At 40.2% G+C, this 24,236-nt stretch overlaps 1 protein-coding gene across 1 annotated transcript; it reads left to right on the top strand.

The window, feature by feature from the left end:
- The first annotated feature begins 12,988 nt into the window (after nucleotides 1-12,988).
- On the top strand, nucleotides 12,989-14,863 carry LOC113356859. The gene is made up of 3 exons (XM_026600089.1): nucleotides 12,989-13,746; nucleotides 13,967-14,152; nucleotides 14,258-14,863. The coding sequence occupies exons 1-3, from the start codon at nucleotides 13,258-13,260 to the stop codon at nucleotides 14,540-14,542; spliced, it is 960 nt and encodes a 319-aa protein (XP_026455874.1). The 5' UTR covers nucleotides 12,989-13,257; the 3' UTR covers nucleotides 14,543-14,863.
- Nucleotides 14,864-24,236: the final 9,373 nt, after the last annotated feature.

Here is a 24,236-nt window from a genome sequence, read left to right as displayed (position 1 = left end):
CCTCAAAGCTTCTAGCCTAACATTCCATCACTTCTTGACAGTGAATTGAAACAACAGTTGAGGAACTAAACCTTTAAACACTAAACATAACATTGAACTAACATTAAACACAAAACTAAATTGAAATTAGAAACAAACAGAAATTATAAGAACATAAATTAAATGAACATGGAATTAAACATGAAATAAAACAGAAATTGAAAATTAACTAAAATTGATTTGAAACTGAAATTGAACATTAACAGAACTTCACAGTCCTGGACACTGGCTAGTCCAGCATGAAAATTACACACACCACAGTCCCCTTTTTATACCCAAAGAAATTTCCCTCAAATTACAAATTAGGGTTTTCACCCAAATCCCTAAATCCCAAATTTAAAACAGTAAAATTAGGTTTTCAAGAAATTAGGGAAATGGGTCTAACCCATACCCTATTTCTACCTACTCTCTCTTCTCAATTCTCTCTTAGTCGAAATTAGGGTTTTGGTAAAATTTCTCAAATTTGACAGAAGTTAGGGTTCTCGATTTTTACCTGATTTGATGTAGCAACATCAAATTAAACTCGACCCATTCTTCCTCTGACATTGTAGCTTCATTCCCATGCCTTTTCTAGCTTCTATAGCTCGATCTATCTCATCAGTCTCTTACCTAGGGATTAGAATAGGGGAGAGCTTGATGGAATAGATAGGTAGAGAGATAGGGTGGTTGTGATGATGTGGTATTTGGTAGTGACAGTGGAGAGTTGGTGGTGGTGGCGGACATGGTGTACGGTGGAGTTGGTGGTGGTACGACAACATGGTGTCTGCAACTGTCGGGTGTGGAGGAGAAGATGGCGAGAGAGAGAAGGCGAAGTGGAGAAGTGATTAGGTTTTTGGTTTCATTTTGGGTTATATATCCTAGGCTTGTTTCGGTGTTGAGCGGACATATCATTCTTGATGTCCAGCGAGATGAGACCGTGTGATGCATGAGACTGAATTGAATCGGACGGTTAAGAGAGGCTGATATTGAGCGACCGTTGGATGTAGAAGCACAACGAAACTGACGGCTCAAGATGGAGTTAGGTGTTGTGGTGTGAAGCGGATGTATCAAACTTTGATGAACAGCAAGGGAGCGACCGTTAGATGTTGAGATGATCCAATCTGACGGCTGAAATCCGATACGGGCTTGGGTAGTGGAAATGGGTGAGGGTAAGGATTTTGGGCCTTGGGTATGCCAAGCCCATATCTTCTTTAAAAACAATTCTTCCTCTTCAAGCCCATTCCTAGCCTCTTGGTCTTGTGCACAACATTCTTCGCGGCTTCCTTGCGTAATTTCTTCCGGCTTTTCACCACTCTTCAGCTCTTTTCCGCTCTGCAAGTTATCCAGACTTTATTTATTACCTAAAAATGCAAAATTAAGTAAGAAAAATATTTATTCTTGAAAACAATGAAAATACAGAATATGGGATAAAATGTAGAATTACTGCACAAAAGATGAGTTAAATGCCAACAAAAAGGGATAGATATATACATTATTTGGCACTCATCAAATACCCCCAAACCTGAATTTTACTTGTCCTCAAGTAAAACAAAACTAAGGAAATCCTAACTATACTACTGTCGCTGGTCTCTCGAATGCATTTAGCGTATGCACTAAGCCTTTTAAACCACTAAGTGTCCCTAGTGGACGAGTTGAAGTCTCGTGAAGGTTTGATTAGAACGTACCTACAAAGTTCTAGGTCAAAATATAAGCTCAGATTCCATCAAATGTGACATGTGCAAGTCAGTTAAGCTCACAGCAAAATGGAGATGTCAATCTAGCTATCGAAGGCACAATCCTAGCACTGATAACAAATAAAGACATGTGATAAGAGTGTAAAGTGTATCTACACATGTGTAAAGAAAGATCTGAAGTTATGACTACTAATCACCAAGAGATAGTTTCTCAGGCTAAGAACCAAGGTCGAAATCTAGCTAGCTGTCCGGACTTTACGAGAATTGTGAATGAGTTGGAGGTATTTCACAATTACTCGCGTTGTACATCAATGGCATACACCCTCCTTGCTTATTACAATGAAACAACAAAATGACTCTTTACATGACTCTTATTTACATTGACTACTCTCTTTTATTTTTGGAACAAGAGAGGATGGAATTGATAAATACTTGATTTTTTTTTATTTTTTTTTTTGGATAAGGAAACACTTTTGATACAAATACAAAAGGAAACAAAAGATTACATGACACTTTGCAAGAGGTAGCCCTTTTTGATGCACCCAGTTAAATTCGATGGTTGTCTTTCTTAATGTAACCTCCACCTTCTATCCCAACCAACCAAAGAACAAGCTAGTCAAGTTTCGTTCAGTATTCTAAAGTGATTGGCAATCGTAACTTCCTATCAAACACCTTGAAGATCAAGGCCATACATGTATTGGTAGATCGTGCGCGTGCAAATTTCTTATCACTATGTGAATTGTGCTAGAATCAGGGTGCCTAAATATCTAGACTAAGACTCCTAATAATTACATATATGCACAAGTGTCAACATTTCAAGGTAAATGAGCTCCATTTTTATGATTTTTCATTTTTTAATTTTTTTCGATTTTTTTGGAATTTTTCAATTTTTTCAAAAAAGATGGAGTTCGTTTTCAATTATAGCAAATTATCATGGTATCTACTCTATACCCCCAAACCTAAACTAAACATTGTCCTCAATGTTTCAAAATATGGAAAGAATTAAAATGCAACATATGGAAAGGGACATGCTGAGTAGAGTAAAAGGAGAGAGAATACCCGATTTCGGCGAAAGCAGAATTAAAACTCCGTTATTCAAGGCAAAAAAAAAAATCCAACATATTTCAGCCGAGATCATATTGGATTAGCAAAATATATACAAAAGGAACAAAAGGGTTTTTAAGAAATTTTATCTACTGGATTATATACAAAAAATTCACCATACACAAAATCTAAAGAGTTGAGGATCAACCCAAAAGACAAAGTGTAGCGGTTTCAACAGCTTCACACAATAATATAGGAAATAAACGCAAGTGAAACTGTGAAACAAAATGAGCTACCCCCAAACCTGGATTTTACAGAAGATATAATTTTGAAAACAAAATCGCGCAGTTTCGGGGGTTCATCATGCAAAAGGTCTAGCTCGAAATGAACTGTGCTAGGGACGGGCAAACATGCTAATTCCAACTGTGGTTCCTCAAATGTATTATACTTAGAAGCAAAATAGTCCAAGAGGACTTGGGAAGCACACAGTTCCAAACCTAGATTAGGGACTCTCAGAAAAGTCGGTTTGACAATATGGGTACAAACCAAATCTAGGTTGGGTGGAAGGCCATCAGATTGTGACTTATGTAGGACGATAGGCACATCATTATCAATCAAATCAAAATCTCCTAACTCATCTACACATGTCACATCATGCTCACAATCATCAATCAAATTGGCAAGATCACAATCAGAATCATCAACATCATCAACAAATTTATTCTCATGCATCGGCAAATCAGGAGAAATATCACAATGTGACCTAGGTAGAGAATCAGACACATCAAATATATTTTCATGCATATTAGTGTCTACAGAAGATTCAACTATTCCTATGTCATGCTCATCTTCACAGAATAATTGTACGAATCCCATGTCAATATCAAAATCATATGAATTACAATGAGTATTAGAAAAAACAACATTCATGAAGGTCGAGGGCGAGAAGCCATATGTTTTTGAACCAACAGGTTCCACAATATTTTCATGTTCTTCTAACATATCATCATAATCATCATAATCATCATCATGGTAGCATGCATATTGGTCCTCGTTAACAGTGGTGGTGTCATTAGTCGATTCATGTTCCTCTAAATTAGGTTCATATTCAACATTATTTACATGAATGGGACTAGACACTTCATTAGGGACAACATACATTTCCTCATGAATTTCCTCCTTTTGTCGGTGAAGCAAAATCTGATCTAAATGTGCATGAATTCGTGATGTAGATCTATCATAGTCTTGCTTGCAGAGTCTTAAAGCTTCTGTGGTGGAGTCTAAATTCATGGGAGTACAAAATTCTTCATGTTCAAATTGTGGTGAATGGTACATGTGTGCATGGTCATTAGGGTTTACAAAATATTGATCGCAACCCTCAAAGGATTGATTATGGTCCCAATGACTACCATTCTCACAATTTATGGGCATTTCATACCTTGGATTTTCTCTACATTGCCTAAAATTATGCAAAATATGACAATTCTCAACAGGGTGGTCTAAACTACCACATGCAGGACATGCATAGATTTCAGGTTGCCTAAGAAAATTAGATGTGACAGATTCCTCATGTGATTGCATTTCTAAAGCTGTGATTCGAGCTTCTATTTGATCCATAAGTGATGATTGTGTGAGTGAGGCACTAGCAAAATGTTCATTTTCACGTTGCGATGAATGATGCATGTATGAATAGTCATTAGGGTTCATGTATTGCGGCTCGGGACTTTGAAAGTGTCCATAATAATTCCTATGACTATTGACATCATGGTCCGTGGAAGGTTCATAACGTGGCACATGCCCATAAGCAAGTTCTCTAAGAGTTTTATTTCCATCCCCAGGAGCAGACCAAAATCCAGACATGATTGGCTCAAAAGCTAAGTAACTATGTTACAAAGCCCAAAATTTGGTTTTTTAAAGGGTTTGGATTTTTGGGAAAAATTTGGTTTTGGTGGGAGACATTTGAAAATTTGGTTTTGAAATGGGAGTAAAATAAAACTTTTGGTTTAAGATGGGATAAAGAAAAAATTTGGTTTAAAATGGGAGCAAGTAAAATTTGGTTTTTGAATGGGAGCAAGCCCACTGTTTGTTTTGTGTCTGCTTTGGCTCCGCTTGGTTGAAAACTTTTGGTGGAACTGAGTCCAAAATCTCGGCCTAGAATTTGGGTACTCGGCCCACTAACGAGTTCAACTAGTGTGATCGGTTACAAGCTCAGCTGGGTTTAAACCCAGAATACAAGATACAAGTCCAATTTAAACAAGCTCACAAAAATTAAATACAAGCCCACAAATTAAACAAACAAGCCCACAAAAATTAATTACAAACCCAACAGAAAATAAAAAGCCCAAAAATTGGCTTTAATATTACAAGCCCACAATTAAAAATTGGAAGCCCACAATTCGGGTTCTCTTAAATGGGTTACCTTTTAAGCACAGCCCAGCTGCTCTGATATTGTTGCAAAAACCCAGTTGGGCTTTGGTTCTTTTCCTTGGTGGCGTCCCAGCAGAGGAAAAACTGGTTCAGAACAGCAGGTCCAACAGCAAATGAAGTGAAGCAGATGCAGATGCAAATGCTATGCAGTGAAATGCAAAAATAGCTAATAAAACTACTAGAAAAACACAGCACCAATCCCCGGCAGCGGCGCCAAAAACTTGGTGGGCCCGGGAAAGTGTATGAAATTGAAGCGAGATAAAAACGCGGGCCTACAGTAATACCGCAAGTGCACGGTCGTCAGTTGTAGCTCGTGCAAGTACGGGTCGATCCACAGAGACTGTGTGTGTTTTGTAGTGTTTAGCTATTTTGGGTTCTAGTTGCTATTGTTGGGCTTTGGGTACCAATGGATTTTGGTAACCAATGGGTTATGATTGTGCTTTGGGCCTTTGAGTTCTTTGGGAATGAACTGGGCTTTAGCTTTAGCCTATCAGTACACTAGGCTTTTGGAGAGAACTGTGGACTGGGCTTAACAGTTCACTTGTGAACTGGGCTTGGTAGTGAACTAGGCTTTGGTTTTGAATTTGGGCTTGGGTTCTTTTGATGTGTACTGGGCTTGGTAACAGTGAACTGGGCCTTAGGCCTTAACCTGAACTGTGGTCTTAGCTGAGGCAAGCTCAGTGCAGCAGCAGCAGTGGCTTCAGCAGCAGCAGAAGGGTAATGCAGGCTGCTCAGGGAAGCATAACAGGGCAAAACAAGGCAATATAGCAAAGGGAAAGACCAAGGCAGTGAGGATGGAAATGGAGATAGTATCAATATATACAATGTGGCAATATATACAATGATGAAACAACAATAATCTACATGTGCATATTAACAATGGCATAAGCAAACAGCAAACAACAATGATGATGGTGAAGGTGATAATGGCATAAAGAATGACAAAGAGATAAACCAAGGCCTAAGCCAAGGGCAGGGGAGATAGTGAAGTAAAAAAAAAAAAGGAAGGAAAAACAAGCAAAGCCAAGGCAATGGCTTTAGGCATTCATCTAGAGTGGGAAGAGAACCAGCTTGCTCACAGTCACTAGTGAGCACTAGTTTCTCCCCACTGCTTAATCAATACAGTGCCTCAAAGCTAAACTTCTACCACTAACAGTGAACAAAACATGAATTTAAACACAATAACATAACATGGGAAGCACATAACAGTGAAGGTGAAATGGTGAAGGTGAGCCTAGGCATACAACTAGAGTGGGAAGAGAACTAGTTTGCTCACAGTCACTAGTGAGCACTAATTTCTCCCCACTGCTCAATCAATACAGTGCCTCAAAGCTTCTAGCCTAACATTCCATCACTTCTTGACAGTGAATTGAAACAACAGTTGAGGAACTAAACCTTTAAACACTAAACATAACATTGAACTAACATTAAACACAAAACTAAATTGAAATTAGAAACAAACAGAAATTATAAGAACATAAATTAAATGAACATGGAATTAAACATGAAATAAAACAGAAATTGAAAATTAACTAAAATTGATTTGAAACTGAAATTGAACATTAACAGAACTTCACAGTCCTGGACACTGGCTAGTCCAGCATGAAAATTACACACACCACAGTCCCCTTTTTATACCCAAAGAAATTTCCCTCAAATTACAAATTAGGGTTTTCACCCAAATCCCTAAATCCCAAATTTAAAACAGTAAAATTAGGTTTTCAAGAAATTAGGGAAATGGGTCTAACCCATACCCTATTTCTACCTACTCTCTCTTCTCAATTCTCTCTTAGTCGAAATTAGGGTTTTGGTAAAATTTCTCAAATTTGACAGAAGTTAGGGTTCTCGATTTTTACCTGATTTGATGTAGCAACATCAAATTAAACTCGACCCATTCTTCCTCTGACATTGTAGCTTCATTCCCATGCCTTTTCTAGCTTCTATAGCTCGATCTATCTCATCAGTCTCTTACCTAGGGATTAGAATAGGGGAGAGCTTGATGGAATAGATAGGTAGAGAGATAGGGTGGTTGTGATGATGTGGTATTTGGTAGTGACAGTGGAGAGTTGGTGGTGGTGGCGGACATGGTGTACGGTGGAGTTGGTGGTGGTACGGCAACATGGTGTCTGCAACTGTCGGGTGTGGAGGAGAAGATGGCGAGAGAGAGAAGGCGAAGTGGAGAAGTGATTAGGTTTTTGGTTTCATTTTGGGTTATATATCCTAGGGTTGTTTCGGTGTTGAGCGGACATATCATTCTTGATGTCCAGCGAGATGAGACCGTGTGATGCATGAGACTGAATTGAATCGGACGGTTAAGAGAGGCTGATATTGAGCGACCGTTGGATGTAGAAGCACAACGAAACTGACGGCTCAAGATGGAGTTAGGTGTTGTGGTGTGAAGCGGATGTATCAAACTTTGATGAACAGCAAGGGAGCGACCGTTAGATGTTGAGATGATCCAATCTGACGGCTGAAATACGATACGGGCTTGGGTAGTGGAAATGGGTGAGGGTAAGGATTTTGGGCCTTGGGTATGCCAAGCCCATATCTTCTTTAAAAACAATTCTTCCTCTTCAAGCCCATTCCTAGCCTCTTGGTCTTGTGCACAACATTCTTCGCGGCTTCCTTGCGTAATTTCTTCCGGCTTTTCACCACTCTTCAGCTCTTTTCCGCTCCGCAAGTTATCCAGACTTTATTTATTACCTAAAAATGCAAAATTAAGTAAGAAAAATATTTATTCTTGAAAACAATGAAAATACAGAATATGGGATAAAATGTAGAATTACTGCACAAAAGATGAGTTAAATGCCAACAAAAAGGGATAGATATATACATTATTTGGCACTCATCAGGGCCAAAGGTTACCATGCGTTGTTTGGCAACCTTGGAAGGCTAGGATTCACATGTAGGATGGAAGGGTGGCCGTTGATCGTCGCACGCCTTCGTTTTTGGTAGCCGCATGGGGAAAGCCGGCATGGTATGGCGTGGAAAGGTGGTTGGCATGCCATTGGCACATGTGCCATGGCATGCTCTGGCGCGGTTTGGCGTGGCCAAAACTAGGGTTTTGGGCCAAAGGTTACCATGCGTTGTTTGGCGACCTTGGACGGCTAGGATTTGCATCTAGGATTGAAGGGTGGTCGTTGATCATCACACACCTTCGTTTTTGGTAGCCGCATAGGGAAGGCCGGCATGGTATAACGCGACAAGGTGGTTGGCATGCAATTGGCACATGTGGCATGGCATGCTTTGGCGCGGTTTGGCGTGTCCAAAACTAGGGTTTTGGGCCAAAGGTTACCATGCATTGTTTGGCGACCTTGGACGGCTAGGATTTGCATCTAGGATTGAAGGGTGGTCGTTGATCGTCGCACGCCTTCGTTTTGGTAGCCGCATAGGGAAGGCCGACATGGTGGGGCCAAGGAAAATGGCGCGGACGACTTGGCATAGTGGGGCCAAGGGTTTGGCACGGATGGCTTGGCATGGTGGCGCGGTTGGCTTGGCATGGTGGGGCCAAGGCAAGGTGCGGTTGGCTTGGCATGGTGGGGCCAAGGGTTTGGCATGCCATTGGCGCATGGTGCGGCTAGCATGGTTGGGTCCAAGGGTTTGGCATGCCATTGGCGCATGGTGCGGCTAGCATGGTTGGCATGCCTGGCGCGGTAGACGTGGCTGGCATGGTTTACCATTGACACTGTGGTGCGGCCGGCATGTTTGGCATGCCTTGGCGCGGTAGATGTGGCTGACATGGTTTGCCATTGGCACAGTGGTGCGGCTGGCATGTTTGGCATGCCTTGGCGCGGAGATGTGGCTGACATGATTTTCCATCGACATAGTGGTACGGCTGGCATGGTCGGCATTCCTTGGCGCGGAGATGTGGCTTGCATGGTTTGCCATTGGAAAAGTGGTGCGGATGGCATGGTTGGCATGCCTTGGCGCGGTAGCATGAGAATTAGGGTTTGGCATAGTTGATGTCAGTCGGTGTTAAGGGTTCTGTCGTGTAACTTGACCCATAAAAAAAAGGTACCCCGGTAATTCTTGCGTAGGCATGATGATTGATTCAGTAAATGTGCTAATGGTCATAGTGATGTCATGTCAGTTGTACAGTTTTACGATTTTAACCCTAAGCTAAAAACCACCATCAACACTTCCAAACTAATTTGACATCTCCATTAAGTCCAGTTCATATGGGTGTGGAAAACCAAAGAGTTAGCCATTTTTGCATCCACTATGGAGCTGGAAAACTGGCAAACCGTCCTGGCTAAGTGGCAAATTTTCCATTTAGCCAGGCCATGTCAAGTTTCTACACCGCTCGGTCAAGTCTACACCGCTAGAGGTTCCTGTAAGACCGGCCACTCTAGTTTACACCGCTAAATAGAATCTGATCCAACGACCATAAATCTTCCCCCTATAAATACCACATTCCTCTACCATTTTAACTCACACCTTCTCTTCTCTACTCTTCACATTTGTTAATCTAAAACAAATTTCATCATCCAACTCTTTCATTCACTCGTATTGTATAATTTCTTTAATATGTCTCAATCTAATACTCAATCTAATAAAATTAAGAAGATTAGGGGTGCAAAATTTACCATAACTGAAGATGAAAGCATTTGCAGAAACTATGTGTTCTATACACAAGATAGTGTCGATAGTGCCCATCAACAATCTACTAAGTTGTGGGATAAAATATTTGCTAAATTTCGTGATGAAACTATGAACATCAACGATCGTGATGCAAATGGATTGTCCAGTCGCTTCGTTATAATCAACACCCAAGTTGCCTTGTATGTCACTGCTCTAATGCAAGCTGCTCGTGCTCGAGCGAGCGGTCTTGTCGATGTTGATGTCGAACGAAAGTGTTGAACTGATTGGCACCATAAACATGGGAAAAATTTTGCGTATGAAAGTTGTTATCATATTTTGAAAGTGTTACCTAAATATCATCCAGAAGTGTTAGCAAACATGCATAATGTACATGCAAGTTCACCATACACTTCATCACCTTCACTGCCAGCTTCACAACCATCTCAATCATCTCATCCCCCTTCGGAGAATCCATTTTCTTAACCAGAAACCACAACAAAAAACAACTCCAACTTGAATGTCAATGCTGCGATTAAGAGAAAATTATTAGGAAGAAACACTGCAAGAGCAGCGAGAAAAGCTGCCCAAGAAGGAGAACCAAGTGAAGGTGTTTTGGATACTTTGATAGAGAATCATAAGATTGCCGAAAAGCAAAGAGATGTAAACCGGCAGTTCTTGACTAGGGAGATGAAAAACATCGACAAACTCAAGAGAAATTTGTTTCAGACTATGACAAGAATAATATTCCAAATGCAAACACCACAACAATGAATCCCAGACAATATATGGTATGGGAAATTGAGATGGACAGGTTAGCAGAGGAGTTGGAAGAAAAACGAAACAAGAGAAATTTGGAAAAACAATTTGGAGTTCAAGCTGAAGATGAGGAAGATGAAGACCACGATGAAATAGTGCCACTTGATTAATTAATGTATCAGCTTTAATGTTAATGAAGATGTAGTAGTTAAAACTTATGGTGAATGAAATTGTTCTAGTTTTTTCATTATATTAAAACTTAAATTAGTTTTTTCATTACATTAAACCTTAAACTTGACAACATCCATGGAAACTAATATTAAGCCTAACATCCCATACGAATTATTAGAAACTCCTTAAGAATTTGGTAATGCGCTTCATATTCAAAATCTTTTCGTTTCCATCTTCGCCACTTGCCTCGAGTTCATATTCCCAATTCAGCATTGCTCTCACCTCTAAGAAGATATCGAGTGACAATCCTTTTCATAGCTATAAAATCCACAAGCTCTTTTTTGATATCCATGAGTTGGCAAAACAAAGCAGCACGACCCCGGTTATGAGGATTACCTATCTCAGTGCAGAAGGCATCATGAATTTTATCCAAATAACTCATACTAGGTAAACCGTGCATCCGTCGTTCTTCACCTCTCTTCGGGTAGTATATTACATAGTTTCTACAAAGAGATAAATCTTCATCTTCAGTGAATCTGGGATCATCCAGAAAAATGTTTTTGTAGAGAAGTCTTCATCTTGATGGTTAGTCCAATTCTTATTACGACGAGTTTCCTAGATTACCATTTTATGGATAATGATGCAAGTCAGCATAGTCTTATGCATTTCACGAGCACTTAGACCACGATAAGGCCCACAAATGATTGCGAACTTCCTCTTCAGAATTCCAAAAGCACGTTCCACTGTTCCACATCCTTTCTCAGATCCATTTGTCTACTATTGAAATATGAGTATGAACGACCCATTTCACCGGAAGGTGGCTGACGGTAATATTGAACTAAAGTTGACCATTTTGGATAAATTCCATCTGCAAGATAATAACCATGAGTGTATTGATTCCCGTTGATACTGAAATTTACCCGAGGAGAAATTCCACACTTTAAATCTTCAAATAAAGGCGATTTGCATAAAACATTTATATCGTTTTGAGATCCCGGGAGACCAAAAAAAGCGTGCCATATCCAACAAGCATATGAAGCACCAGCCTCAAGGATAACCGTTGGTTTTGCGTAGTGACCCTTATACTGACCGACCCAATAGGTAGGGCATCCGATCCATACCCAATGCATGCAGTCAAGACTACCCAGCATTCTCGGAAATCCCCTTTCCTGGTTTTGCTTTAATATTTCTCTAACATCTGCGTCAGTTGGTTTTCGTAAATAGGTTGGACCAAAATGATTAATCATTGTTTCGCAAAACAACGAAAGATACTTGTATGCGGTTGTTTTGCCAATGCGAAGGTACTCATCATTAGAATCTGGAGGTCTGCCATATCCTAGAATCCTTAAGGCCCAAGTAACCTTTTGTTCCGGGACATGACCCATAATATTCAGTGCATCATACTGATAATTAAATTGAGGTTCTACCTGAAAAGTTCACCAATAATCTTTAGCACCAAATGTCGGGGATGCAGAATCGGCCTTGAAAATTTTCATCAGAGAACACACAATCGGGAAGAAAATAATCGTGCATCAGCTTCTCGTGCCATTCAACCCGACCCCGGTACGTATATCTTCTTGTGAACACTTCTTTTGGCTCTTGATCTCTAGGTATTTGCCCCGATGAATATAGCCGCAACAAGTTGTTGGTTAGATCTTTATCTTCATCTGACTCATCATCAATTTGTTTCAATGCCTGAACGAATATTCGTTGTTGTTCTTCAAATCGACCCATATGAATACGCATTTTTCCGTCAGAAGAATCCATTGATTAAAAATAAAAATTAAACAGATGATTAAAGGTACAAAAGAGTAAGATGATAGAGTTAATGAGAAAATGAGATGTGATTAAATTGAATTGAATGGGGCAAATTTATAGGATACGTGGGGGGAAATAGCCGTTACTTCATTATTTAATAACCGACGATGACTAGACCGACCGGTTTTATGTAGACCGCTAGCGGTCGACTCTAGCGGTGGAGAGTCGATCGCTAGCGGTCGGTCTATATAAGACCTGTCGGTCTAGTCTCAACCTCTCGGTGGAGTCTCGGTCGCTTAGGTTTTTCCCCATAGTGGTGCAGCCAGTTTGTCAGGCCAGCTGGCATGACAAATGGAGGGTTTAGCCAACCCCCATAGTAACCGGCCTAACATAAAAGATAATTAAGATGTACAATATAAAAGATAATTAAGATGTACAATATAATGCAAATTTTATTTTGAAAAATAATCCATGTAACCTTGGTATTATTTATAATTGGTGCGGCGAATCAAGTTAATATATATACATGATTTATTAAAAAAGCAAAGCAAAGGAAAGGAAATTGCTCATTCTCATTTGGTGTTAACTGTTTAACCCAAAACGGAGAAGTTGTAGTCTTCCTCAAGCTTTCTCTACAGTAATCGAACACTATCATATAGAAATTGTGAGAAAGAAAGAAATAAATAGATCTAATACTAGTGAGAGAGTTGCATAGATAAGTGTCTGTGACTCTTGCTTCACAGGTGAGCCAAGTTTTCTAGAGAGCAAGGGAGAAAGTAAATTGAGGATAGCAACCAAAATTAGAAAGATGCACGCAAAGACAGATTCAGAAGTTACTAGTTTAGCAGCTTCATCACCAGGAAGATCATCACCAAGAAGACCAGTTTACTATGTACAGAGTCCATCAAGAGATTCACACGATGGAGAAAAAACTACAACCTCATTCCATTCAACACCAGTTCTTAGTCCAATGGGTTCACCTCCACATTCTCATTCATCTGTTGGTCATCATTCTCGTGAATCTTCTTCGAGTAGATTCTCTGGATCTTTAAAACCTGGTTCTCGATCTAAAAATGACCGTGGAACAAGAAAAGGTGGTCAAAAACCATGGAATAATAAAGGGGATTGTGATGTTATTGAAGAAGAAGGATTGCTCGATGAAGAAGATGCTCATAAATCTCTTCCTCGTCGTTGTTATGTTCTTGCCTTTGTTGTTGGTTTCTTCGTTCTTTTCTCTTTCTTCTCTTTGATTCTCTATGGTGCTAGTCGTCCTCAGAAACCTGTTATCACCATGAAGGTAAGAAATCCCATAATTCCCCAATTTCAATATTTTAATTTCTTAGATTTATAATTACAGACCTTGAATCGGATTGGAAATTAAGTGAAGAATTTAAAACACTAATTTAGTGATTAGAGCTGGATTAGATCTCTTCAATTTCAATTCAGTATCAGTAGAAGTGAACAATTTTAGTTAGTTATTTAGTTTCATGATTAAGATTTGATTGTATTTGTTTCAGAGCATAAAATTCGAGCATTTGTTGATTCAAGCTGGATCAGATTCAACAGGAGTAGCAACAGAAATGGTTTCCATGAATTCCTCTGTAAAACTCTTATTTCGTAATACTGCAACATTTTTTGGAGTTCATGTTACTTCATCTCCTCTTCAACTGTCCTACTCTGACCTCAACCTTGCCAGTGGCTCTGTAAGTATCTTTACACAAAACAACAATTTCAGATCTGCATTTCTCTATTTTTCAGTTAAATTTTACTCTGAGTGAATTTTGATGAATTTGTTGTTGGATATTCAGATGAAGAAATTTTATCAATCAAGGAAGAGTCAAAGAACACTAACAGTTGTGGTTCAAGGAAACAAGATTCCATTATATGGTGGTGGAGCAACATTGAGCACTTCAACTGGAACTACCAATTTACCAATGGCAATGGAATTGAGTTTCAATATTAGATCTAGGGCTTATGTTTTGGGAAAAATAGTTAAACCTAAGTTTTATAAATCAGTTAATTGTTCTATTGTTTTTGATCCAAAGAAACTCAATGTTGCAATCCCACTCAAGAACTGCACCTACACCAGTTAAATCATACACCAGGGAGTAAAGACTGAGAAACTGATAACACTGAGGGTGGATATTGGAATATAGAGAAATGAGAAGGTCTCGTAATTTACTTTTAAATTAAATGAAGTGGAAAACTGGAAACAGCTAGATGGGCAACCAGGGCAGGGACTACTGTGACGCGGGAATTAGTTGCCCGGATGCCCGAGAGGGACAGGTTGGGATTTCGGTGGGGGTGACTTTTTTTTGTTTTTGTTTTGTTGAAATTTATTACTGTAGATTATATTTTATTTATTTTATGATTGTTTAAATTAAATAAAGATTTTGAAGACTTTACTTTTTTTTTATTTAATAATTTTAATGGCATCTGTTTGTCACACGTTAGGTGCTCTTCACCGACACTGTCGGTGGACAAGAAAATAATAGAGTTGGTGCAGAAAGGACACTGTACAGAGTGATCCAAGGAAAAACTGAGCTTGTGTTCATGAATTCAGCCGAAAGACAATCTTATTAGTCATGAAAACAGAAATGTACCTGTGTACTCCAGGCCTAGGCTAGCCGTAACTGTGTTACAAATGAAACATGTTGGGTTATTTAGCTTGATATGTCAGGACTAGGGAGTACTCCAGGCCTGCATCAAGGATTTGTTGGCAAACAGATCCGGAACATCAACATTACAGGAACTTAACTTGGAATAAATGAACTTGAAATTGACAAGAGCTGCCGAAGTTGCTATCTATCATATTCACCCCGCTCTCTGTTTTTCAAGGTGTTGTTTTTGATACCTGTTGCTGAGGTCTTTATCAGTTCCGTATAAATCACAATAAGTGAACGCTGACCCAAAGTTGCTATGACTTTGTCCACCAGCATGATGGAATTCAGCACCAATGTATTTAGTTGGGTTTCAGGGGAAGTCATACCCACTGCTTTGAACTGAAGTAGACAAATCTAAGTCCAGACCAGAGAGTGATAACTGGTCCAAAAAATGAAACAATGCTAAGAATTAAAACCTCAGACGCCCATAAGGTGCTGCAGATCCAATTGGCGCCGCATATTAGAAGAGGAGCTAATATGAAAACACAAAACAAGAAGAGAACAGTACCACAGTAAAGGAAGTACATGTTTTATGCTCCAATGCTTAACATGTAGCAAGTCGTGCTTTTTATTATGTTTTGTTGTGTTCTGCTACTAAGCATCTTTACACCTTCTGGTGATGATTGTGAATGCACAAAACTATCTACAAAAGCACCCATATAAAGCCGATTGATCATGTGCAAACTTTTCGATTAACAACTACCAAATGTGAAATGATAATTTCAGAATTTACTATTCTTCTCTTGAAGTCCAAATACGGTTTCCTTCGGCTGTAATATGGTTAGCTACTGAAGAATCTTATGCTTCTAAAGCTTAAAAATGACAGGAAAATAAACTGACAAAGAACTCTTACTGTCCCATTTGTCATACCAAAATGAAACCAAAGCACCAGAATGTAAAGAAAGATTAGAACTGTTATACCAGCTGACTAGTTTCAGCAATACTTTTCCAGCATGAAATGCCTCAATGAGAAGTAGCTTTACCAAGGAACCAATGAGAGATTTGGGTACCATACTTTTCTGCTATAATCTTAAACCATAGGTGATTCTTCTCAATCCCAAAACGCCAGCACTACTTAGATAACAAAGCTAAGTTCATCAATCTAAGATTTAGAACACCTAATCCTCCCTTCTCCTTGGTGCCATAAACCAATTTCTAGTTTACCGAATTTCTCCTTGGTGCATTTACAGCCAGCCTTATTTTCCCAAAAAATATTCCTCATCTTCATTTCCAATTGGGTAATACTCCCTTCGTTTCTGGAAAAGTGTTACTTTCATTTTTTTCATTCTAGCCTAAAAATAGGAAAAGTGAAAGTAACATTTTTTTAGAAACGGAGGGAGTATCTACAATTGAAACTTTGAACCGAGAAAAATAGAACATAGGAAGGGCTGTGAGGATGCACTTCAAAAGGGTGAGTATACTACCTTGAAAAGAGAGCACTGTCTCCAATGAGACAGTTTAGCATCAAATTTATGTTTAATAGGCTTCCAAATAACCCTAGAAGATGCCTTAGCCCCTAAAGGCGAATTCTGATTTTGGGCATACTGAAATCTTACTAGGCATACTGCATAAAGACAAAAAAGATTGTGAAATAGAAAAATCAGATTACCCCTTAACCCAAATATTTTTTAATGGGAAAATCTGCCCTTTACGTATTAGTGTTAGTAATATTGATTAGTGATTAAATATTTTGTTTAGTGATTAAGATAATTTTCAGAATTATAAAGGTTGTTTAGATGATTTTTTGGATCATGGTTCGGCGAAACAGGTTGAGGTTCGGCTCACATTTATGAGCCGAATCTACCAATTGATGAACGGTTCGGCTCACTGAATCTGTTTAATGCATGCGCCGAACCTATAATTTTCAATTCCAACCCTTTTGCTAGACACTAGTTCGGCTTATATGAAAGTTTCATAGTAAGCCGAATAACATCCTGAATAGCTCGGAAAAAAAATAATTACTGGTTCGGCTTATATTTCGAAAATCGTATGAGCCGAACATCATTTTGATATTTTTTGGGTTAAAATATTGTTATTGGTTCGGCACATATTGAGAATATCGTAATAGCCGAACCTCGTAAATGTGCTAGGTTCGGCACATATTATAATTATCGAATACGCCGAACCCCTACGCATCTCTATCTGTGACTAGGTTCGGCTTGAAATTTCATGAAATTTCATGCCAAACTGTTCATATACACTTACAGGAAGCTTTTTTGAAGAACAGTTCGGCTAAAAACGCAACTCAATTTTGAGCCGAACCCAGCACTGTAACCGTCGTCTAATCGATGAAAAACAACAAATAGGAGATTGAGTTTGTAAAACTTGCTTTCTTATCCTCATTTCCGGAGTTGGAGATGAAGTTGGTTCAAGTTCTGGTTCAATTGGTGGTTGATTTTTAGTTTCTACACCTTCATCTTCAATTGGTTCTTCTTCTTCAATTGAAGGATTAGAAGACGATTTGGTTTGCCTAGTCCCTGCTTTTCTTTGTACGAGTCATTACATGGTTGAGTTTAATCGACGATCAAATTTTTACGAATTGACAATTAATCACGGTGATGAGTTTTTTTTTCGCATGAGGGGGAAGAGTTCGGCTAGAGGAGGAGGAATAAGAAGAGATGGTAAGGGAAACTGATTTTTATTTTTTAGAAAACTGATTTTAGATTTTTGTATTAAGGGTATATAGGTAATTGAACTACCCATAGGGTACCCCTTATAAGGTCACCTAAGATGGGACTATTGTTTGTATGCCTAGAAAGAATTAGGTATGCCCAAAATCAGGGTTCCTAAAGGCATGCTAAGAACCTAAGATAAATAAAAGGGATTTCATCAGTTACACAACCTAATTATAAGGCCCATGCTGACAATTCTGGAATGTCCCCAATTAGAATGAGTCTGATTTTACAAGTCTAACAATGTACTCAACAATTGATCATAGAAAATAAATTATGTAATTCATCTTTCTTGTTATTAAGAAATAAAATAGTATCATCAGCAAATGGTTTAACTCAATACCATTTTTAATGCTTGAAAAGCCGTTGCGCGTCTTCTGCTGAACAACTCCATCAATAAACCAAGAAAAGCTTTCCATAGAAATGTTGGATATAGGGTCTCCCTGTCTTAGCCTTTAGATTTTTTGAGAAGCCAAAAGAAAAACCATTATTCGAAACAAAGAAAAATGAAGTTGATTAGCAAAATATTAGTCATATACACCGTTTTGAACTAAAACCCATCTTCTGCGATAATATCTTAAGATAGCTCCAACACACCCTACTAAAGCCCTTCTCTAAATCTATCTCACAAATAATCTTAGTTTCTAAAGAAATCACCAATTTATTGCAGAATATTAAGGTATCATCAATTAACTCCTATCTTCAACATATGCACATTGGTTACGCGAAGTAAGTTTATTAGTAACTAGTTTTAGTTTAGAGGCTAAAACCTTAGAAATAATCTTATAAACACTAGTCAGCAAGCATATAGGTTTGCATTCTTAACAGTTTCTAAATAAATATGTATATTATTTTTTCGCTAGAGATGTGACTACTAATTTTCCCATAGTCTACGTAATGTATACAATTCTGATGATCGGATATTATGTAGGATTGATGCATCTGTTGAACTGATAATGCTAAGTAATAATAGATATCCAAGATCACGATAACAACAAAGAACACTAAGATAATGTAAATGCTACTAAGTTATCATGAGACACAAGATATAACGTGATTCGACTTTCGTCTACGTCCACGGGGTAATGAGTGATTTGTTTGTATTAAGTTGTGGTGGTTACAAAGATCTTAAATGCTTCCCAAAGTAATAGAGAGAACTCAAGTCGAAGTAAATACTTAAGATCTAAACATTAAAGAGGTGTAAGCTTAAGACTAGATCTCCTTCTCCTAGATATTGAATGCCCTTAGTTTGTTGGTGAGACTTGGTATTTATAGCCCCCTCTTCTCCAGGTATGTCTTTGTTGTCTTTGGATCCATCGTTTCCTGATATACCTTACGTACAAATGGTACCTTCGTTCGCCGCGTGTTTTCTCCAGTCGAACTCTGCCACCTCAGCTGACCCACGTTCCTTCGAGAACTTCCCAGCCTCAGTACAGATTGTACCTTCGTTCACCGCTAACCTTTGCCAGTCAGATTACGCCACGTCATTTCTCTCCACGCGCTTTGGTTATGTGTGTAGATAAGAGATTTGTGCATTTAATGCTGATTAGATGCGTCGTCTACCTCTGTCCCTTCGCCAGCTGCCTCTCTCTCTAGACTAGGCTTTACCTTATCCATTTTGGTCGTCGAGATATCCCTTCTTGGGATGACATAAAATAGATCTGCGAAGGTATCCTCTACCACTTAGGTTTCTTTGTATAGCGAGGGATACACAGTTATTCTGCATGCGACCACTAAGATCGTGACACGTGCTCCACAGAATATTGGTATTCACATTTTGCCCCTTTTCTTTCATATTCTACCATCTGGTAGGTTGGAAGAAAAACTTCTGTAACACCGCCATTTTTGCACGTACCGATTGGGTGGTCCCCACATGTCTTTTCATGCAATAACTTCCCCTTGAATTTCGGGACGTCCAAATTTTTGGATTCTCCAGCCGCCCATAAGAAGAGAATAAAGAGGAGGAATTTTCATTAACTCCTTTTCTTCCCCTCGAACTGTCGCTTTATGTCTCTTTCACATGGATTTTTCTTCTGTTGATCTTCCTTTTGATTCGCCAAGTCTCATGTTCAACACTCAATCATCACATACAAGTAAGTGATACTTTGCCTCTTCTCTCCATGTTTGGATTTTCGTCTTGGATTCTCCTTGGTTCGACTTTGGTTAATTTCCATTGCTCGCCATCGATGCTTTTGGATGTCTGCATGCGTTATTAAAAGCTTTTGTTGTGTTCTCCATGTTGCATGAGAGTTTGGGTTCGTTTCCATTTCGTATTTTGATGTTGATTCCTCCATGATTGTTATTCGTTTGCAATTTTATTCATGGTGATGAATATCCTTCGATTTCTCCTTATGGTGGGTTTAAACCGCTTCCTTTGGTTGGTTTAGTTAAACCCATGCCCAAAGTATGCTTATTTTTGCCCCCAATTTGCATTTAAGTTGACTGTGATTTTTAGTCCGCCATTGTTGATGGGATGTTCTTCCTACTAGTGTTAGGAATCATGAGACTTCCGAAGAAACCTACGCGGAAGGGACAAATGACCTCTTCGTCTACCGATCCACCTCCGCGGATGGACCATCCTGATGCTACGCCGTCTCCTCCTCCTGAGGATACTGAGATACCTGCTGGTACTGAGATGGCTGTGGTCCCTGAGGCTGCTGCGGAACCCGAGGTACAAGAGATTAATGTTGAGGATCTTCCACTTCCTCCTCCTCACTATGAGCTTCATAGGCTTCAGCTGCGTGACAAGGATAGCTACGCTCACTTATCTTTAGCTGGGATCACCAAGTCTTTTCGCCTCCATAAGTTTGAGATTTCCTTTGTCAATGGCCCTGATGTTCTCACCGAGTTCCTGATCCGGAGTTTTCCTTATGATGAGAACAACCTTCTGATTAGTGTTGGCCAGCTGGTCGCAGGTATGCTCCTCCATTTGTTTAGTAGAAAGGATCCCTTCTACTATGATGTTTTTTCTATCAGGGATGACCCAGTGAACAAGACTCAGGTCCGAGGAGTTATGCAGTATACTGGTAATTACTGGCGTGCCCTGTGAGAGCTGGTACCGTAGTAAGGGAAAGACTACTTTGAAGTCTTATGACCCCTTTGCTGATGGGAGGTCTAAGCAAGAGGATTATACCCCTGCCAACTTCAATGCTACGTCTGCTGATGCTATTCAGAAGAGTAATCTTCTTCCTTGGAGTGTTGGCCCTCGTCGTATCCATGTTACTGCTAGAAAAATTAGGGAAGGTAACAGTCTTCGTCTGCTGGAGGAGATTGATAAGACTGGTTTGACTGTTATCCCTTATTCTGCTAGGCTACTTTTGCTGAAGTCTGACTGTATCCGTCTTGATCATGATGATCGCTGGGCTCGTACTCCGCTTCGTGTGGTGGGTCCTTGGGCCTACGGTTTTACTACCGCAAATCCCAATGTCCCTCGTAACGCTCTTTCCTTGCCGAAAAGTATGATGGGTATCAGCCTTGGGTTTTCAACCCTGCCGCTTCCCATGAGGTAACCTCTGCTTTCTTTGGAGGTTTTTACTTTTGTGCCTTTTTTGCAGCCTTTTTTTAGTATTCTGATGACTTTTTTCTGTAGCCTGCCCCCGCGTCTTCTGCTGGAACTGCTCCTGGTTCTGCTGCTAGGATTTCTCCGGGTTCTGCTGGTAATTCCGTAGCCACTAGGACTAGGAAAAGAAAGGATTCGGCTGAAACAACTACGGAAACACCTGCGAAGGTAAGGATCATAGGCATACCTTTGTGTTCGTAGGTTCCTTAGTGTCTTTCCCCTGATCCTTAGCCGGCGCATGTGTTTTTGCACAGTCCTCCAAGAAAAAAGGCAAGTTGAAGGCTGTTATCGATCTTGAGGAATCTGATGAGGATCTCAAGGCTGGTGAGGAGGTGCCAGATGACGAAGATATGGAGGACATTGAGGATATTGGCCTCATCCCCCATTTAGGAAGATTTTTCCAAGGATAACCCCAGCCCCATCTGTGCTGGCTCTGTGGAGGGTGAGAACCTCCTAGTTGTTGGTGATGCTCCATTGGTGAGCCATGTTAGTGTTCAAGATTCGACTCCTACTTCGTTGCCAAAGGTACCTTCGTTTTCTGCCTCTAACGGTGCGGTGCCTGTTGTCTCGGCTGCTACTGGTGATGTGGTTGTATCTTCCAAGAGTCTTCCTTCGTCTCATGCTACTTCGCTTCAATCGAGCAGTTCGTTTGCTAAGGGTATGACTCCGGTGGTGAGGGTTAGTATCTCAGACTCTCAGCCGAAGAAGAAGGTTGTGGTTTCACTGGACAGCTTCTCCTTCAATGTTACGCCCACCTCATTAGGGAGCGCTCAATCTGTTTCTGCTGCCCCTGTTAGCAAGGCTGTGGACCTCCACCCTCGTCACCAGATTGGACCGTACTTGGCAAACTTCCTTCTGCCGTGATATGGATTTAGGTGGTGATCAAGCTCTTTCTTCAGTCCCTATCTCATCTACCATGTCGTCTCTCCGTCGTGGTGAGGGCTCAGTGCTCGTGCCCCACGCTCGCTCCCAAGTGATTGGTGGAACCGTTGCTGAATCTGAGAAGGGTAAGTTACCTGAGAGTTTGAGCCTTGGGAGTTCTGACGATGCTATTCTTGAAGCCATCTTGCGAGATTTAAAGGGTCCTTTTTCTGCTGAGGTTGATCATCACCATATGGCTGGTTCTTTGGAGATAGCTTCGCAGCTGGACGTCAGTATCGTGTGGCTAAGGATCTTTTCTTTGACCCGGACTGCCTTCGCTCTAGTCAGAGCTTTGGTGAAATCCGCAGGGGTAGTATCCAAGATATGGAGGCTTTTATGGAAACCTATGCTGATTTTCTTCCTCGTCTTTCGATGTTCTCAGTAAGTGATTTCTTACTTGACTGTTTCATGCTTTGCTTTGAACCTTCGTCTGTTCTTATGCTTCGTTGTTTACATATTTGCAAATAAATAGATGTGGGTTGTATTTTGTTCAAGTTTTATAGGGCTAAATGTACTCACTTGAATGCTCTGTTGGAGCGCGCTCGCCAAGAATGTGCCCTTGGTAGTGCACAATAGCCTTCATATGGTGATACTGCTTCTGCTGCTAAGGTATCCTTGTTGGAGGAAGATCTTAGAAAGAATCAGAGATCCTTCGAGGCTTGTTTGCTAGCCCTCGAGAGAGGTAACAATGCTGCTAGAGTTTCCGAGCAAAGTTGCTGATTCTGCTTTGGCTGCTGAGTCCTCCAGAGCCATAGGTTCGTTTCTTCTTTCCCTTAGATTTGTCTTTATTTCTGTTTGGTTGCATAGTCCTGAGACATCCTGCGCCTATCAGCTGGTAGCCATAGTGAGCTTAAACATATTCGGGAACAGGTATCCGAGTTGACCTCCGATGTTTGGTACTATCATAAGAAGTCTGATAGGTTAATGAACATTACTGTTCATAACGAGGCCCAACTTTCTCTCGAGTCTGCTCATAACGCGGATCTCGTGAAGCAGATCGCTTTGCTTCATAACGAATGTGATGAAGCCCTTAAGTGGAAAGATGGTCTCATTTTAAAGAAAAAGGAGGATATTGCCTTAGTTGAGAGACGCCTCTCAGCCCAAGAAATCATCCGCAAGAAATATCATGCAGATTTTGAAGATGCTTGTGCTTCGTTGGCTAAGGTTACTGCATAGCGTAACGTTTTATCTTCTGAGGTCTGCTCTCTTAAGAGTAGACTTATTGAGGCTGGCTCTGCATCGTCTTCCATGTACCATGCATCCTTGGTTGAGAGATTGGAAGAATTAGAGAATATTTACCAAGCTTTATCCTCTGAGAGTGCTTCGCTCCGGATTGATGTTGATGACCCTCGGACTGAAAGAGATACCCTTGTAGAAGATCTCAAAGCCGCTGAGGTGGACCTTGCTGAGGCCCATCATAGTTTGGTAGAATCCCTTAGCCATGCAGAAGGTAGCTTAGGGTCCTTTATATTCTGGCAGCATTCTTTGTTTCCTTAGTTTCCTTTGCTTATTACTTACTCTTTTGTATCCGCGGGTCTCCAGAAGAAGCTGGTGGGTGCAAACGCCAAGATTAGCCGTCTTGAAGGCCAAATATCTTCATTGGAGATTGCTCGTCAACTTGATACTCCTTCAAAGTCCAATGCGGAGGCTCTTTAGCAAGCTAACGATCAGCTTAGTGCTCAGATGATGGAGCTTCGTCAGAAATCGTCTTCGGATATGGAGGCTCAGTCCTATCAGATGAAGGTGCAATTTGAGCGTTCGGAAATTGATCATATCAATGTAGCCTTTGCGGAAGCCGAGCTCCAAGCTGAAGGAGTCGTATTTCCCCGTCTTCCTTACCCTTGATCAAGTCGTATTCAGCTTATCTTAACTGAACTCTTTGTTGCATTATGCCCTCAGCTGAGGTTCCCTTGTGTTGGCTTATTTTCTTGAAACATTGTTTCGTGATGGTTTGAACCTTCTTTATCTGTAA

Source organism: Papaver somniferum, chromosome 3 (genome assembly GCF_003573695.1).
Source record: "Papaver somniferum cultivar HN1 chromosome 3, ASM357369v1, whole genome shotgun sequence".
Taxonomy (NCBI): Eukaryota; Viridiplantae; Streptophyta; class Magnoliopsida; order Ranunculales; family Papaveraceae; genus Papaver; species Papaver somniferum.
The sequence above is the reverse complement of the archived record's forward strand: the minus strand, read 5'-3'. Positions and strand labels throughout refer to the sequence as shown.

Excerpts from the sequence above, each read along its gene's own strand:
- LOC113356859 (XM_026600089.1), top strand. The coding sequence starts at position 13,258 with ATGCACGCAAAGACAGATTCAGAAGTTACTAGTTTAGCAGCTTCATCA. Across the intron at positions 13,747-13,966 it reads AACCTGTTATCACCATGAAG|AGCATAAAATTCGAGCATTT; the intron begins GTAAGAAATCCC and ends TATTTGTTTCAG. Across the intron at positions 14,153-14,257 it reads TCAACCTTGCCAGTGGCTCT|ATGAAGAAATTTTATCAATC; the intron begins GTAAGTATCTTT and ends TTGGATATTCAG.